The following is a 20,005-nucleotide window of genomic DNA, read 5'->3' as shown; positions in this document are numbered from 1 at the left end:
CCTTCTAAGCTCAAGTTCGCAGATTTAATCCTGGCCCAGTCTGGCGATATTTGAAGGTGCTTTAATATGCCAGCCTTGCATCGGTAGATATACCAGCATGTAAAAGTACTCCTTTGGAACATAAGTCTGGCACCTCAGTGTCCACAAAAAACATTAAAGTACTTCAAGGGATGTAAAACCAACTATACTCTTATTGCTTATTATTTAATGATTTAAAGAAATAAAGCACCTTCAAGGGAATCAGGGTTAGGAAAAAAAATAATGTTAACCTGAGTGAAAGAATTTAATACATAGGAAACTAGCAGTCCAACTCTCTGTGAATGAAAACTCCAGTTTCTTGTTCTAAAACAGTTTATTTTTGTACATTAGAATTTATTTTTAACACAAGTAAACTACACTTTTATATGCACCATATTTTGGTGCGTGGCACTTAATTATTACAGTTTCACCCATATTAACAACATATAAAACATCTAACATACTAAAAATGCAAAAAAGAAAAGGCCTCATTTGTAGATAAAAAATACTCTTGAACATACATAACATTTCTGATGTTAACATATTTACAAGTCAAAGAATATACTGTAGTTCTATTTTTCTTTCATCTTCACATTCCTACATCACGTCTCACAATTATAAAGTTGTGCTCTATCTTGTGCATATTATTCAAAATCACATTACATTTACTTTACACACAATTTTAAAATACAGGGTCTTTTTGTTTTAAGCTTTTTGCGAGTACCCCGAGGAGCTACAAGGAATGCTACAGCACAGCCGGATGACTCATTTACCAGGAGATATATTGCTTCATGTCCAGCTGAGGTGATCTACTGCAGTATCAATAAGCCCCATGACATCACCACAATAGTTTAGTTTAACATCTGTGGCACTGATAGTATGTTCAAATGTTTTTGGTTTTTTGTTGCTGTTTTTTTTTTTACAATCTGCTTTACATCGTACCAACACAGATAGGTCTTACAGCAACAATGGGACAAGAGAGGGCTGGGAATGGGAAAGAAGCAACTGTGGCCTTAATTAACGTACGAAGCGTGCTTTTTAAGTAAGGTCCGTTTTGTTGTAGACACTAGTAGTTCGCGCATATTGCAACGAGCATGTGCGTCATGTACTGGCATACCTCGGGAACAACTGTGCTCAGTTTCAGCTCTGTAGCTAACCTGTACCGTTTTGTTCTGTGCTTTCAAAATGTTTAGGACTATCAACTCATCTGTCGCGCGCGAGGTTCGGTCAGTGATACGATTTTTGTCAGCAAGGAACCTGTCTGCTGCACAAATTCATCGACAGATTTGGGAAGTGTACGGTGATACTGTTATGCGTGAAAGCAAAGTGCGTAAGTGGGTACAACAATTCAAAGATGGCCGTGACAACGTCCATGATGAGGACCGCTCCGGTCGCCCTTCTTTGATTACAGACGATTTGGTGGCTGCAGTTGAAGCGAAGATTCGTGAGAACAGGCGCTTCACAATAACAGGTCTCTCAAATGAATTTCCTGACGTGTCGAGATCAGTGCTTTACAACATTGTTTCTGAACACCTAAAGTTTAGGAAACTGTGCTCCCGTTGGGTCCTGAAACTCAGTATTATGTTTATAAATTTCATTTTCTTGTCTATACATTTCCTGTCTATACACTCCTAACAGAGGACCTCAAAAACCAAAGATTTGAGTGTGCGATGAAGTTCTTGACTCGTTATGACGAAGAAGGTGACGGCTTCTTGAGTCAGATCGTAACTGGAGACAAAACATGGGTTTCACATACCACGCCCAAATCGAAGCAATAGAGCATGGAATGAAGACACACACACACACACACTCGCCTGTAAAGGTGAAGGCCAAACAGACTCTGTCCCAGGGCAAAATCATGGTGTCGGTGTTTTCGGATAGGCATGGTGTTTTGTTGGTCGACTTCATGCAACGAGGAACCACTATCAATGCAGAAGCATACTGCCAAACCCTGAGAAAGCTACGCAGAGCGATTCAAAACAAAAGACGCGGCATGCTGACGAAGGGAATTGTCCATCTCCATGATAATGCAAGACCTCACACTGCAGGTCAGACCCGCGATTTATTGGACAGTTTTGGCTGGGAAGGTTTAGACCACCCACCCTATAGTCCTGATCTTGCGCTGAGCGATTACCACCTGTTCCTCCACCTCAAATATCACCTCAGTAGCAACCATTACAATGATGACGACGACGTGAAAACGGCAGTGTACTCTTGGTTATCGGAGCAGGCGGCAAGTTTCTATGAAGAGGGTATTTTAAAATTGGTTACGAGGTAGGATGTGTTTGAACAAGCTTGGCAACTATGTTGAAAAATAGAGTGATGTATGTACTTTCTGAAAATAAATTTACTTTTTTGAAATAACCTTTCGTTGTGTACTTATTTTCAAACGGACCTTACTTAAAAAACACGCCTCATACAACCCCAGCATTTGCCTGGTGTGAAAATGGGAAACTATGGAAAACCATATTTAGGGTTGCCAATAGTGGGGTTTGAACCCTCTATCTCCCGAATGCAAGTTGATAGCTAAGCGACCCAAACTGCACAGTCATTTGCTGTGTTGTGTTAGGTTTAATATAGCATAGTTTCTCTATGAATACAAGAGTTATCGTGTATTTAATGAGTATGTATACAGTAAAATAGGGTGTATTCATTATGTTGTATTACGCGAAGCATTCTACTACTGGAGAGTGCCAATTTCGATTCATTCACAAATTTCCTGGCATCCTTCCTTCCCACAGTGATATGGTTCATAATTTAGTGAAGAATTCCGCACCACTGGGTCCATTCTTAACAAGAAAACACGCAGGAGACTTGCTTCTTCTTTCCCGGGCACTCTCAAGCTCACTCAAGATCGACTCGTCTGACTCGGAGAGAATATGTCCCACATTCTTCTACCAGATCTAATGGTACTTCTCTTTTCCTAAGGCAACCTCAGCAGTTCATTTCCATGTTGCCTTAGGATGCCCTCTTCCTCTCTTCGATGACAAGATCTTTCTGTACTAAATGATGTTCATTTCTTCTTCTGATGTGACCATACCAGTGGAGCTGCTTTTCCTCCGTCCTGAAGCTGAAGGGCACAACTTTGAAAGATCCTCGCACAGGTTCATTGCACACTTTGTCATGCAGAGTGACTCCCGCCGACCATCGCAACATCTGCACCTCTGTGACATGCATTCGCTGGTCAGGCCTTTTCTGCCTTCCCAACATTCGGAGTCATATATGAGGGCAGGCCGGACAGTGGTTTTGTACAATTTGCCCTATAATTTTACTGGCATCTGCTTATCACACAGAACACCAGTAAGAGACTGCCATTTTATCCAACCAACACTGATGTGTTGTGATGACTGATCCAAGATATTTGAACTTGTCGGTCATCATCAGTGGTTCTCCAGCAAGGAAGACAAGTGTTGTATGGGCCCGCTTGCCCTGGCTGCGCAAAGTTGAAGAACATATACTTCGTCTTCTTGTGACTTATTCTTAATCCATTAGCCTCTAGTGTTACTTGCCATCATTCCAAAACTGCCTCAACCCCCTGACATGACTCACCAACCAAAACAATATCGTCTGCATAAACTGTGGTCCACAGCAGGTCTGTCATTAGCTGATGTGTCAGGTAATTAATGACAATGTTGAACAGTACCAGCTCAGTGCCGAGTGTTTAAACAAAAGCTTGATGAAATAGGAGTACTCTTGGAAATAACCCCAACAAAATCCCTGTTGCATCTTGCTGTACAAGCTATCGTGCCATTTTCTTCTGCCCAACATTTAAGAGGACCAGACAGTTTCACTAGGGTTCGGAATTATAACTGGTTGCTTCATTCGGTTCATGATCAGTACTTTGACCAAGAAATTTTATTCTTTAGAGATGAGGCATGGCTGGACTTAAGTTGCTATGTAAATAGTCTAAGCAATCGCTAATGCAGTGCAGAAAATCCACACAGCTGCATGTCCATCCACTTCATGATATAAAGACTGAAGTTTGGTGTGCAATAAGTGCTCGTAGAATTATAGAGCTTATATTTTTTCATAAAACAAATGCTGACTGATATACAGACCTCATTCTCAGGCCATTCTTTCAAGAGCTGATGGAAGAAGAAAGAAATTATGGTTACAACATGTAAGATAATGCGATGACACATGCTGTTAATCAATGTATGGAGATAATACGGGAAGTTTTTGAAGATCGTATGGTTAATTAACTCACTAGATCTCCCGCTGAATGTCTGCAAAGCTGTTTGGGAGGTACCAGACGTGTTTGACAGCTGAAGGACAACATTTTGAATGCCACGTATAATGCTAGGTAGGTTTTAGACTAATAGTTTCACAAGAAGTAGCTTTCCATAACTGTGAACTGCCGTGATGTAGTGGGGAGGAAAGGCGCACATTATACGGGCAAGCAACCAAGAGTCATTGAGCTAGCTGTGCTATGCCTTGAGTGGTACCGCTGCCAAAAGCTTAAAAAAAGATCTGGTATATACTGCAACAGGAATGAAGAACACATAAAAATGCTTATAATACCAGTTAGATATTCCTTGCTATTTATAATACAAACTCTTCATAATTTGTACAGTTTCATAATAAGAGTTCCTTTAAGGCAATATGACCCACAACATACAACTATATTTTAGTAGTACAGTAAATGAATAGAAGGTGCAGTTTTAAGTATCTTACGTCCAACATTACAAGTAGAACAGTGTATATGTATGAAAAGGGTAGTACCACTCTGCTTGTAGCATGGAATTCATGATATAAAACATAATAAGAATAAAAAATTCATTATAAAATTAATATTATCTTTAAATGTGGTACAAGAACTGTTACCACTACATCAGAATTTTCATTATTACAACAAAAGTGGTATGAATGTAACCCATCTTCTAATATTGAAGAGGGAAACATCAAAGGAACAGCATATCGTGGCACATACCACTTATCACAACATTAGTATTAAATATGTTCATGAAAGTAGTTAGTGGGACGTAAAATCTGTAGCATTGTTATTAATAATGTTCGTAACTTAGAAAAGGCCAAATGCATTTTAGTAAATTAAACTTCCCAGTGGATATTTGCATAATGTAACAAGGTAACAAAGACAAGCAACTTAATGGTATGCAGTATGCTTCAACACAGACAAGTTTTGGGTGAAAGAGTTTGCTGGTTTGCAGAAGTTTTTAAAATAGCAATCATTTGGCTCCAGCTAACATAGAAGAGAGGAAAAGAATTAGCCATCATATTTCATGATATTCTGATACCACCTTGGTCTTCCTCTGGTTTAGATGGAAGATTGCCAATAACCAGGAATGGATACAAAGCTTCATCTAATTTTGATACATATAAAGAAAGGCAACCTGAAACTTTAATACAACTACATAATGAGAGGCAATATTCTCCATTGTTTAATGCTCCTCATACAAAACATTTTCAATAACAGCAAAGGTTAACCTTTGCTGGTTACAATAAACATCCTAACTTAAAAATACTGACAGTGTAACATACATCAGTACCAAACATTTCATATATATATATCATGGTAAGATTTTAAAAAGATAGAAGGTAGCCCAGATTACCAGATTATATAAGATTAAAGGAATGTATAAAATGCAAGAAAAATTTAACTACACTTGGCATGGAATATGGAGGACACTTTTATGAAATACTATGAAAAGTGAAATACAAAACATGGAAAGTATTATTTAATGAGGTATACCTGCCAACAAAGCAGTATCACTTTCAATGTCATGATGAATATGAGCGAGCAAAATATTTAAGAGACTCAATATCATATTTGGAATACTCAACATAATCCAACAAGCTCAATAATGATTGTACAATAAGAGGGAAAATTTTTCATAATGACCAGCATTAAAACTATGACTTTTAAGACTTTCCAAAAACAAATAATATTAAAAACAATAAATGCATTTATGAACAGACTGCAGAAAGTCCACTAGATTTGAAATCCAAAGAACCAAAATTTTAAATGGACCCAAATTTTGAAAATACAGTGAAATCACAAAATTCTGATGAGGAAAAGAACTTCAGAACATAAAAATAATTTCTTTATATTTTGTAAGGACCTGCTAAAGGGAAAATAGCACTTACTTCTTAACAGTATCATTCAATTCGGAAAAAATGTACCTTATTGTTACATAAAACTTGAGCCTGTGATTATTAAGTCATGACTAGTTGGAACAGAGCCCTCCATTGATCAAAGTATTGCTCAGTGTCTTAAAAAAGTTACAATTAATTACATGTTCATTTGCTTATTTTAGAACCGAGCACCTTCAATCAGCCTTATCCTCAGATGATTTGCTGTCGGTCTCATCATCTGAGCAATCTTCATCATGGTTGTGTGTTACACAGCGTGGTGTCTCTGGCCGAGGATGAGGTACCTGGCTCTGAGATCGGTCCAGAAACTGAAATCATACATGACATATTTCTTGAAATAGGATTACATTTCTCTAAAAGTAAATTATAATCTAGAAAAGCAGAATATTAACCCAATACTCTAAGTTATTAAACAGCTGCAATTCAACATGATTCAATTTGCAACAATATCATTGAAATCAGCATTTATAAGAAGGGTTTAGTAAAGAATTCAGGCAAAATTCTCTACGAGAACAAAATCCTCATATCTAAAGACTTACATCTTGCTGTAACTCCTTGTTTTGCATATGTAAGTCTTCAGTCACCCAACAACTGCCTATAAAGGGTCAACACAACATTCAAGAGTGTTGTCCATGCACACATGAAAATCGGAGGTAGAGGATAAGCTGTCAATAATCATACTCAAAATAGCATATATTTCTACAATTTTCACATTTTCATGAGTGTGATAATTTATTTTTAAGTACTTTTGATACTTTACCCTTAATTTATACTGCATTGATACTTTACCCTTAATTTATACTGCAGCCCGCCTGGTGGCCGTGATCGTTAAGGCGCTGAAGTCTAAAAACGGTCTAACACCGAGGTTAGCCGGTTCGAGTCCCGTTGGTCGAAAAAATTTTCACCATCAGAATGTTGGCCGGCAGGGTAGGGGAGGTGGTGGTATACAATTTCTAATCACTAGATTGCGTGCCAAAAGCCTGGATTAAATTCCAAACCTCTCCGCAGTGCTCATATGGAGTGAGGGCATATGACGCTGTTGATGGTGATTCGTCCGTCGGATGGGGACGTTAAGCCTTGAGCAGACCCCTTGGTGCTATTCGACAGGAGTAGGCTATGTGCCGGCACCGGGTTTCACCCTCTCCCTACTATCATATATCACGTCATTCATTTCATCTCTCATTAACTCCTCTGGTGAGGTTGACGTCAGGAAGGGCATCCGGTCATAAAAAAAACCGCCACGACAAATTCATCTCACCTCATACCCGACCCCGTAGGGAAACGGGACAAGGGTTGGACAAACAACAACACCCTTAATTTATACTGCATTAATTTAGACACGACATTCGAGGATTGTGGCGATGTTTAGTAGATTCACAGAGGCTTGCAGACTGAACACTGAAAGGCATAACAGTCTATAATGATAATGTATGTATGTATGTATGTATGTATGTATGTATGTATGTATTCCTAATTTAGTCATACTTTAAAATAATAGGTAATTTTATGCACAGTTGATTCGTTAGCAGCACCCCTCTACTTCAATTAATTATAACTTTCCCCTAGTCCCTCATATTTATTTGTACATTTTGGTGATTCTCATTCTTCCAGGTTAGTAAAAGTTACGAGTGACAAAGTCAATTCCTCGATTTCAATAGCCACCTCGAGTCGCCTCTGACCTTTCGCCCTCTTGCTGCACCCACACTCTAGCACGAACCCTGACCAAAGTACCACTATTCCTCTTTAAAATTTTGTCTTGCAACATCCCAGAACCCTACATGCCTGTTACATAAACGGACAAAGCCTATTAGCAGCCAACCAAATCGAGGAGCTTACAGAAATATTTACCCCACTTGTTTTCCATGTGTTACTAGTGTCCTGAGTCATGGTTAACACAGAAGAGCCCATCTTCTTTGTGTCATCTTGAAGGGTACTTGTTTCTGAGAAATGACCGCCCTCACAAGCACAGTGGAGGGATTTTTGGCTATTTCTTAACTAGCCCAAACCGAAGTTGTTAGGTCATTCATCAGGCAGGTACAAGAGAAAACTCGAATACATGTTTCTTGACATAACAGCAAGTGGGATTAAAGCGCTTGTAGGAGTAGTTTACAAACCTACAGGACACTTAGAAGATTTTGAAGCTAAATTAAGTAGACTACTGCCAGACTACCCTCACACCATAATTATGGAGGACTTTAATACGGATTTAATTGAAGCAACCTCTTCTAAAATCATGCAACTCAAAACATTGTTTCAAGCATATAACAGGGACACTTTGCCTTTCTCTCCAACTCGCCACACATCTCATTCACACATACTATCAAATCTTGTTGTTACCAACAACTCAGACAGAGTTCTCAATGTTGGTCAAACCTCTGTTCCTGGTCTCTCTGCACATAATACAACCTCCAGCCACTGAAACCCTCCCAGAAATGTATTACCTACCAACCTTTGAAAAATATAAATAAAAAGAAACTCTACAGATGCAGACAAAATACCTTGGCATGACATAATGAACTTTAACAATCTACAAGTAGTCAACAAAGTCACCTTCTTTAGTAGCAAAGTAATAGAACTACATGACAAGCATGCTCCAAAGTGAAGAGCCAGAATACCAAAGAACCCCCCACTGGTTAAATGATGAAATTAGACAACTAATGAAATAACAAGACTGCACTTACAAACAATACAAAAATGACCCTACCTTACAACATTTTGAAGAATATAGGAAGTTACAAAACAAAACAGCACAACAAATATGAAATGCCAAACAGCGACACAATTACAGTTTAATTACACCTAACAGTAGAACAGCAATGACACTGTTGAAATCTATTAATAACCTCAATCTAATCTAATCTAATCTAATCTATTCTATTAATAACAGAGACGAAATTAGGTTGATTTGTTCTGGGCAATTTCTGACAAAAGAGTAGCGTTATGAAAATGTTGCAAAAGTTTAGGCTGGAAAGACTTGAGAGAAAGGAGATGAGCTGCTCGACTAAGTGGAGCTAGAAAATTTATAATGTCCAATAACGGTCCAACTATATTGGTATTATTAAGTGGTATGTTCCAAGCTGTCAGTGGAGAAATGGCGTGGAATGACATTTGAAAACGAATAACTTTGAGCGGTGTTTTATAAAAATGTAGGAAAGATCACAACACAAAGATAAAGTTGGGATTCAAGAGAACAAACAGGGGCAAATATTCATTCATAGGAAAAGGAGTTAAGGATTGGAATAATTTACCAATGGAGATGTTCAATAAATTTCCAATTTAGGGCAACTGCCCTAAATGCAGATCAGTGGTGATTGATTGATTGATTGATTGATTGATTACAGTACCTCTCGAGACTCTTAATGAGTATTTTGCCACTAATTCCTCCACATTACGACCTGGCAACAAGCAGAAACTCGTGAGCCATTATGATACACACCCCGACCCTGACAGAGAGAAATTCTATTTCAGTCATATGATGCCCCTCCAAGTCAGAATTGGAGTCCTCAAGATAAGCACAAAAGCCAAAGGACCAGGCAAGTTGGCCGTGCGGTTAGGGGCACGCAGCTGTGAGCTTGCATCCGGGAGATAGTTGGTTCGAACCCCAATGTCGGCAGCCCTGAAGATGGTTTTCTGTGGTTTTCCGGTTTTTTTTTTTTTTTTGCTTCACGTCGCACTGACACAGATAGGTCTTATGGCGATGATGGGATAGGAAAGGCCTAGGAGTTGGAAGGAAGCGGCCATGGCCTTAATTAAGGTACAGCCCCAGCATTTGCCTGGTGTGAAAATGGGAAACCACAGAAAACCATCTTCAGGGCTCCCAACAGTGGAATTCGAATCCACTATCTCCCGGATGCAAGCTCACAGCCGCACGCCTTTAACCGCACGGCCAACTCGTCCGGTGGTTTCCCATTTTCACACCAGGCAAATGCTGGAGCTGTACCTTAGTGAAGGCCACAGCCGCTTCCTTCCCATTCGTAGGCCTTTCCTATACCATCGTCGCCATAAGACCTATCTGTGTTGGTGCGACCTAAAGCAAATAGGAAAAAAAAAAAAAAGCCAAAGGAATTGATGTCATTGGGACTGACATGGTCAAACTCATTCTTGACTTTGAATTACCAACTCATATCATGAGTTTCTCTCTTCTGTACTCCACATATCCATCTCTCTGAAAGAAGACTATTAGAGTATGTCAAATGCCTTTGGACAAGGGAGACTATCATCCAGTCTGTATTTTATCAGCTTTATCTAAAATCCTGGAATACATAGTCCATACACAAATGTCTGAGTACCTTCAAACCTATAATCTCCTTAATCCTTTCCAGTCATGTTTCTGACAAGGACATAGTAAAATTACAGCCTTACTCAATGTGATTGAGGACATTCAACAAGCAACAGACAGAAGACGATTCACAGTTCTGGTACTACTAGATTACAGTAAAGCTTTTGACAGCGTAGACATTGACATTTTGCTTGTAAAACTGAGCCATTTCTCTCGGATGCATTTCTATCTTTACGGGTGTCAACAATATGTGAAAGGTAATAAAGAACTTGTTTCCTTGTGGTGCCAGATGATCAGAGGAGTTCCTCACAACTCTATACACAAACCTCTTCTTTTCACACTATTTGTGACTGACATTTCAATGAATCTAAAACACTGTGAATACCATATGTATGCTGACGACCTTCAACTCTCCATAGACTCCACAGTACAAGACCTTTACGAAAATACTGACTTATTAAACATAGACGTACAGGCTGTTAGTGACTGGTCTGCTGTTCACGGCCTAAAATTGAACCCTACTAAGTCACAAGTAACCCTTCTTGGCCATCAAAATCAAATAACAACTAAAAGGAAACGTCCATTGCCCAGAGTAATCCTTCAAGACATTCCAGTTCCTTTTGAATCACAAGTGAAGAATCTCAGCATTATCATGGATGAACGCATGACTGGTCTGCACATGTCATACATATTGGCAGAAAGTTTCCCTCATTGTTACATTCTTTACATAAACATATTAACTGAAGCTTTTACAATGCTACATTATTGTGATGATGTTAGGCCAGAATTGTCCCTAAGATTGCAGCGCGCTCAAAATGCATGTGTGAGATGTGTGTGCAATTTAAGAAAATATGACCATGTGTCATAATCTTTCCTAGAATTATAGTAGTTGTGACTCCATGTTTGTCGGGACCATCATACTTTGTCTCTCCTCCACTGACTTCTTACTACATCTTACCTTTCTTTGTGTTTCCATTACTTTTCGAATGTTTATAACAGATATACAAGGCCTCAAACATCAAACCTGCTCGTCTTTCCCCATCACTGAACTACCACATGTAACAACTCATTTTCTGTATCTGCTACAAGAAAATGGAACCGTTTACCACATAATGTCAGAGGAATACCAACCGCAGAACCATTTAAAAGAGTGTTAAGAGGTACAGCAGGATGCGGGTGAACTGTGCAGTTCTAGTCTTTCATTGATCTTACTATTACAATATTATTTCTAGTTTTTCTTTTTCAATCGCATAACTGTGTATGTCTCACCGAGGTGAAATTTTATTTCAGTTATAACACATTTTGACTGTGTTAGAATAACACTGTTTTATTTAGTATTAATTATGACAGCATTAATCATGATACTAATGTACAATAATTTGTATAATATAAGAGAAGGCGTAATAGCCTTAACTATGCTAATAAAGAAATTTATCTATCTATCTATCTATCTATCTATCTATCTATCTATCTATCTATCTATTAATGGTCTAGTGCTATAATAAGGAAGGACAAAATGGTATGATGTTCATCACTGCCCTTTTGGCTATATGACAGAAATATATAATTTACCAGAAAATGTATATAAAGCACTCCTAGTACCAAATTCATTTAAACCATCTAATACTAAGTTCAAAATTGCAATGGATATGTTTCATGCCTAGTTGGAGAACTTCAGGTTTGCCAACCATGCTTGACAGCTGTTTTATGCTGAACATGCAGTTGATGACAATGGCTGTAGGGTGAAATTAATTTCTTTAATTCTGTGTTAAGCATGCTCTGATTAATTTTACATAAAGGATCTCGAAACAGTCTAGCTGAATTAATGCGTCTAAACTAGAACTATTAGTACCTCACAACTTAGGGGCTAAAGATCCACATGGGTCGACACCCCGAACAAATAGCATTTTTTAAAAGAAAGCTCACTTTCTTTCACCTGCTGAAGAGAACAAAATGTTTAACATGAATGGGAACTTCCATGTAAATACCTGTTTACTGAATTGGAATCAATACAAAAGACTGAAACTGCAAAAAAAGAAATCTTGCACAGGGAGGGGACATTTCAAGGCCTAGAAAAGGGAGACAGGGAAAAATTTTAAAAAGTATGTAAATTGGGACATAATGACAGAGGAAACATGCTGCCTGAAACTAAAATCTCACACTTTGAACAATCAGATCAATGAATGTTTTATTAGCAAGAAAAATTCACACGCCACCTTCATATTTAAAACTGAACAAGTATATATAATAAAAGTTTGTCAAAACAAGTATTATTTCAGGATTTTTACTTTGTTTGCTTTTGTTTTTTAATATGTTAAAGTGACTGAAGATTTATTTTAAAATGCTAAGTATATTATATCTGTGAATTAATTATACAGTTACATTACACTGATGTCACACTTATTAGAGTAAGCAAGTTCCAACTTGTTGGAGAACTTTGTGCTTTCATGTATGATATTTACCTGTGTAAATTTTCTACTTTTGAATTTTTAATCTCAAAAAATGAGGAGAGGGAAAATTAAGTGAATTCAATCTTGAATCCAAAATACCAGTTGACTTCTACGAGAAAGGTTCTCTCTCTTCATGAATCTACACTGCCACAGTCTGTTTGCTTCAAACTATAAGATTCTTATATTGCTTTTCTTTATGATCTCCAGCACATTTAACTGTAGCATTTCCTGTAAACGTGAATAGCTGTCATTTCTTAATCCAATCAACTCTACTTCCATCTCTGACGACTGGTCTGATTTTGGTCCTCGAAATGATAAATCTGTCTTCGTAGCACACTGCAACTATTCATTTTGTTCATGCAAGTAGTGTACATGTGATGGCTCTTCCACAAAATTCATGTGCTGCATGACTGCTATTATTTTCTTCAAATACAATCGCTATTAATTTAAACTGAGTACTGTAACTATAATTTTTCTTACCCATCACTAACCAGCACTCAATTATGTATGTGGAAATAATTAGCGCAGAGGCCCGTATATGTTACAGACCAAGTAGAGTACGTCTCCCACCTGGTTACCACAAGCATGCTAGCAATGCGTGCATAGACCAAGACTATGCGTAGCTTGCCGAGTAGTCCCATTATTGCAGTGTTGCGGCTTGCACTTCTCAGTTACCGCCTATAGACTGATGACCAGCTGTTGAAATAATGGATTTTTTGGCAAAAATTAATAGAAAACACAGTGACGATGGAAAACTTTTACATATTTAATCATAGTGGGAAATTTATGCTAATTTCCCCCCAAATTTCCAGTTCAAAATTAAGGGGGGAAAAGCATGTGGATAAGTACGGTACACATCATAGACATAACTATGGGATTCATGAAGCTCAAAGATGTACTTCTATTCCTACCTAAATGTTTGCAGTTTGATGTTGGTCATCATAATGTGTGGAATGCTAGAAGTTTACAATTTTCCTTTTGGCATTCTAGTTTACATTTTTAACCTGCAAGTTGTTGCTAGTTGAAATGTAACATGAGTGGCCATGTATGAAGCTTTCTCTCACATTAAAATAAATTTAAAATAAATATATCGTTCAAAATTTTGCGGGGCATAAGACTGAAGTGAATTACTGAAATATGATGAATATTCTGCCTTGTATACAGGGTGTATCAGAACTATACCGACAAAAAGAATCAGGAACTCTCTTCTTGTTATGTTAAAAATGGTGCATTTGGATTGGCGGGAAAAAATCTTTTTGAGAAAATGGTTACATTGGTACTTTCAGGTGCGCAATTCAAATTGACGAACTCGCCATATTTGCTATGCCAGAGCACAAACCGCTGCCGTGCTTCAGGGAAGAGAAGGGGAGGGAGGGGACATGGGGTGTATGATGGAGACAGAGATAATGCCCCACACGTATGCACAAGTTTCCTCATTCAACTTGCACAGGACTGTCCTTGTCTCTTACAGGCAATATCCATAGTTCGTTTATTAAACAGCCATAACTGTACACACAGTTTACTTTCAACATGATGGGCAAGTCCACCTATTCAATGACCTATATGAAATTAATTTCATATAATGCACACACAGTACAAGAACACACTGTAATTAAGACACACTTATCAGTCAAGGAATGCACCAGATCATTTCACCTCTCGTCTGTTGGTCGCAGTAATGTTCTTTATTATTTAAAATGCTCAAGGATGCAATATTGTCACCCAAGGGATTGTGTATTCCTTCACTCACAACATTGTGAATGGAATGAAATAGTGAACGAAGGAAACAATATTCCCAATGGTTTGATTACATAAGATGTTCAATATGCCCTCTTCCTACTTTGATGCACAGTTCAAAACGGTGTAGTAGTGACATTTGGACTCTGCTCAAGATGTGTGGTATGTCAGGAATGACCAGGAAAGCTGCCTGTATTCTTGGTACAAGTTCATCTTCTCTTTCTACGGGGTTCGTATAGTAGTCAATTTGTGCAGAACAAACTGTACACTACCTACTGGGGCTGGCAAGAGACTATGCGAAATGAACAAGAAACTTGAGCATTCACACCAAGCACCTCTCTCTCTACTTCCCACTTCCCCTCCCTTCCCTTCTCTGACACACAGCAACAGGCAGCAGTTTGTACTCTGGTATAGCAAATACATTTTACTTCTTTACATTACAGAGCAAGTGGCATGACCTATTAATTAGATCGTATTACGGGTATCTCTGTTATTTCAAGATGCAATAAATCACGTTTGCAGAATGGTCCTTAGTATTCGGCACGGAATTGAGCATAGTAGTTTTTCATTTGATAAGTCCACGGATCAATTTACAGCGATGACACACAGTAGGGGAAAGCCTTATCGAACATAAGGAGAAATATCAAGTTACTTGGTGTTCATAAAACTAAATTATAAGGATCTTTAGGTTATGTGCATTATTTGGTTTGCCTGTCTCCGATAAAATAAGGGGCTGGTGAACCACCCCGTATATAATCAGAGGCCATGTGCAACTTACTGTGAACGCAGAGTATTAACCTTTCAACACATCTACAACATCTACACCTCTCTCCGTCAAGCTGTCAAATGTCCTTATCTCTGATTTCTGTTGCTCAACCAAGTCCTCATCAATTTTTCATTAACTGTGGATAACATTGGAAGTTAGAAGTCACATATCAGTAAGTAATATTCACAATAGAATTGGTTTGAAGATGCAGGACTTTCTGACAATCGCAATACAAATACAAGAATAAAGTACAATAGATCTTCTCTCTAACATTTGACTTGCCTGGATTTTGTAACAGCACTAATTTAACCAGTATTCTTCCTTGACTCATCATTTTTGAAGACACATTTATCAGTAACTGCAAATAGAGAACGTTTCACACCCTACTAAAGTCAAATACTAACACCTACAACAGGAGAAGGTCTCCCACTTTACTACGCTACTGGTCGCGTGATGAGAGAACTTCTCATGCAGGGCACACGGACTCATACGAACCTTTGTTCCAACTAGGGGGGAGGATGCTTATTGTTTACCCTTCAAATGTAAATCACTTTACTCATGACAATTCTCAATTCGGCTAGAAGGAACAGTCACCTCCCAATCACTGAGAAGTAACTCACAATAAAAAATAATGTGAGAGAAAATCTCATATAGCAACCACTCGCAGGTTAACATGGATAAGTTCATAATCAGATAAGCTAGGACATGAAATAAGGTAGACTGTGGAATTAGCTGCACATTCATGTGACATGTCAAAACAGACATCTAACAGTGGATAAGAGGAAGAAGGCAAACAATAAAGACCTACAGCAATGAAAATGAATCAATCAATCAATCAATCAATACTGATCTGCATTTAGGGCAGTCGCCCAGGTGGCAGATTCCCTATCTGTTGCTTTCCTAGCCTTTTCCGAAATGATTTCAAAGAAATTGGAAATTTATTGAACATCTCCCTTGGTAAGTTATTCCAATCCCTAACTCCCCTTCCTATAAATGAATATTTGCCCCAGTTTGTCCTCTTGAATTCCAACTTTATCTTCATATTGTGATCTTTCCTACTTTTATAGACGCCATTCAAACCTATTCGTCTACTAATGTCATTCCACGCCATCTCTCCGCTGACAGCTCAGAACATACCACTTAGTCGAGCAGCTCTTCTTCTTTCTCTCAATTCTTCCCAACCCAAACATTGCAACATTTTTGTAACGCTACTCTTTTGTTGGAAATCACCCAGAACAAATCGAGCTGCTTTTCTTTGGATTTTTTCCAGTTCTTGAATCAGGTAATCCTGGTGAGGGTCCCATACACTGGAACCATACTCTAGTTGGGGTCTTACCAGAGACTTATATGCACTCTCCTTTACATCCTTACTACAACCCCTAAACACCCTCATAACCATGTGCAGAGATCGGTACCCTTTATTTACAATCCCATTTATGTGATTACCCCAGTGAAGATCTTTCCTTATATTAACACCTAGATACTTACAATGATCCCCAAAAGGAACTTTCACCCCATCAACGCAGTAATTAAAACTGAGAGGACTTTTCCTATTTGTAAAACTCACAACCTGACTTTTAGCCCCATTTATCAACATACCATTGCCTGCTGTCCATCTCACAATATTTTCGAGGTCACATTGCAGTTGCTCACAATCTTGTAACTTATTTATCACTCTATAGAGAATAACATCATCCGCAAAAAGCCTTAGCTCCGATTCCACTCCTTTACTCATATCATTTATATATATAAGAAAACATAAAGGTCCGATAACACTGCCCTGAGGAACTCCCCTCTCAACTATTACAGGGTCAGACAAAGCTTCGACCTTCGTCCTCTCAGGTTAGTAACATTTAAAATCAATCTGAAGCATCTATTAATGAATATCAGCAGTAATTTATCATAGACTCTCCGCCAGAATGAAAAATTGATTCCAATTATTCTAATTGTATAATTAGATCTGAGAGACAGTGAGGCCTAAAATACTCTTTCTGAAAACTAAAATAGGCATTGGAAAAAACCACACCTGGGCGACTGGAGTGGGACATTGATGATGATGATGATGATGATCTTGTTAAAATTTAAAAAAAGAGAGCGAGATGATTTCACTTTGAATGGTATGAGAAGTAGAAATGATTGAAATATCTTCTGCTTAAAGATTTGCTTTTACTGTCAGTTCTTTGGTTTTTTTATAAGTATGGCATTGATTCTGCCTTCACTATGAAAGGTTTGGAGCAAATATAAGGAGAAATTTAACCCTCTTAGTGCCATGCCTATTTACAGTGGGTATGATTAGAATGTTTCCTGCTTTATCACCAAATTGCAGGGGTGAACAAGATGAATCGTAATTCTCCAAATTCTAAATCCAGATAATTGAACATTGTCCCAAATTGCTCAGAAAGGTTGACAATATTGATAGCGAAAAATGCCAACTAAGGTCACATTTGAGGAAGAAAACATTTTTTCTGGGAAATTAGCATGGATGAGATTATATTTTTCAACATCAGACCTTTAAAAGTTACCTGAAATATGTAGGTATTCACCTAAGAATGGTGTGGCAGGATGTCTTATGATGTGTACTCGCTCATAGTGAATGTAACAAAATAAATTTTAAAAACTGAATTTTCTACCAAGTATTTATTGAATATTTTCTTAACATTATCTACAAAAAAAAAAGATGTACGTACTTACACTTCTTCAGTGACTACCACTTTTAACTCTTGTGGACCCCAAACACAGTGGGTGGAGACCTTGTTTGAATATTGTGCACTGTAAATGGGATCTCTTTACTGGTCGACCATCTTTATTGCTACACACAGCTAATTGTTTTAGGCTATGTCCCAGAAGTTTTTCAGTAGCGCTCCAAGAGGAATTCGATCTATCGGATGATGTGCTGGATTTAAGAGATTCTTTTCCGACACCCACTCATCTTTGAGTTCATGAAATATGGAAGATGTAAATTTTAACCTCATCATTCTCTTGGTAGCAGAGCTTTCCTTGTAGATAATATATGCATTCAGCACCATTCTCGCAAAAGTTGAAAAGACAACCTTCTTCCAAAACTTGAGTGCCTGGCGCTCATCTAACCCCCATAAATTCATTGTACTGATGTGTAATTGTTGGTTTCATTATCTCCTTAATAGGTCTCTTCTTTCTCGGTTTAGTGGTAGTCTTGCTTTCGGCAATGAAATGTGTAGACAAGAGCAAAACTTTTTTTAGATTTTTCTCCTGGTAGCCAGCTAGCAGGACCTCATCCTTTCTAAAATAACTAGCTTCATCAATAGCAAATTTACCTTTCAGTTCTGAAAGGATATATTTCCTGTTCCACCAGAGAGTACCTGTGAAGAATGTGCCCTTAGGAAACAAATACTGGGCCAGACTAATAGTAGTAAAGACATTGTCTGTCACTACACGATGCCTTCATCAGGAGTTGCCCATCACTAGTAATTTAGCCAACTATAAGAAATGCTAGTCCATATTTCTGTATATTTTTCCTATCTTTGAAAACCATAGGTTGACTTGAGAATCAGTGTTCAAGTATGAAGATAATGTTGATCTATGTGTAATTCCCATCTATAACAATACAGTGACAAAAATACTGTATTTCATTTCCTTTTGAGTAACAGGCCACCACTGCTTTACGTGAGAATGCAGCTTCAATTGTTGTGCCGGCCTCAAGGTAGTAGAAGAAACAAAAATAGTTTTTTTTTTAGATAATGCAGCAAATGCAGATAATGAAGACACTGTGTTCCAACAAGTGAATCGTCTATGTTAAGATGTTGGCAAGGAGTGTAATGGTGTCTGAACAAATTTTTGGTGTGATCCACAAGAGGAATGAAGCAAGCACATGGGTCATATTTCTCACTAACTGGTGGAAACAATCAATCATTATTCACAAGGTGAAAGAAGTTCAGAATTAGCTGGAATCCATTCATTGAGAACATCTTTGAAAACCATGGGTTGACTTGAGAATCAGTGTTCGAGTATGAAGATATTGTTTGTCTATATGTAATTCCCATCTATAACAGTGACAAAAATATTTCATTTCCTTTTGAGTAACAGGCCACCACTGCTTTACGTGAGAATGCAGCTTCAATTGTTGTGCTGGCCTCAAGAATTGAGTAGCACATCTAGTAGTTTCTATCACCATTAGCTGCTATAGGGCCTGGTAAGGAAATAAAAAAAAGAAATAGGTTTCGCATTGCGAGGCAGGATATGCCTTGGACCAGGACTTTCCAAGCTGGCAGATACAGGTTGATAACGACTATCACTTCGTACAAAAACCTGCCAAAATATAGATGTTTGGGGAGCATTACCACTGTCACCATCGTCATCGTTACTCTCATCCTCAGGACCATCATTTGCTCCATCAATAAGTTTGGAATGTTCCGAGCTCTCAGATATAATATCTATGAATTTGGCCATTTTTGGTCTCTGATTGGTCCCTACTGACTAAGCTCATTAAAAATACCACAGGTAGTTGTATAGTTCGTGTTGTCAATATTTATTATACACTTAATACTCGTACATGTTTAGAAAGATATTCGCTTTCATTATCAGTGAGCTTCACATATAAAAAATCAAAATTTCTCTATTCTAAGATCATCTTAATATAACTTATGTTAACACACATAATACTTGGAA

General features: G+C 38.0%; 1 protein-coding gene across 5 annotated transcripts in view; it reads right to left on the bottom strand.

The window, feature by feature from the left end:
* Positions 1-333: 333 nt before the first annotated feature.
* Positions 334-20,005, bottom strand: part of Nt5b (5' nucleotidase B) — a 744,444-nt gene continuing 724,772 nt past the window's right edge. For all 5 annotated transcript variants that reach the window (XM_067140537.2, XM_068226141.1, XM_068226140.1 and 2 more), the window contains one exon: positions 334-6,437. In XM_067140537.2, coding sequence (XP_066996638.1) covers positions 6,306-6,437 — 132 coding nt within the window. In that variant the 3' untranslated portion in view covers positions 334-6,305. The remainder of the gene's footprint in view (positions 6,438-20,005) is intronic.

This window comes from Anabrus simplex, chromosome 2 (assembly GCF_040414725.1).
Source record: "Anabrus simplex isolate iqAnaSimp1 chromosome 2, ASM4041472v1, whole genome shotgun sequence".
NCBI lineage: Eukaryota > Metazoa > Arthropoda > Insecta > Orthoptera > Tettigoniidae > Anabrus > Anabrus simplex.
Note: the sequence above shows the minus strand (reverse complement) of the source record. Positions and strands in the feature narration are given on the sequence as shown.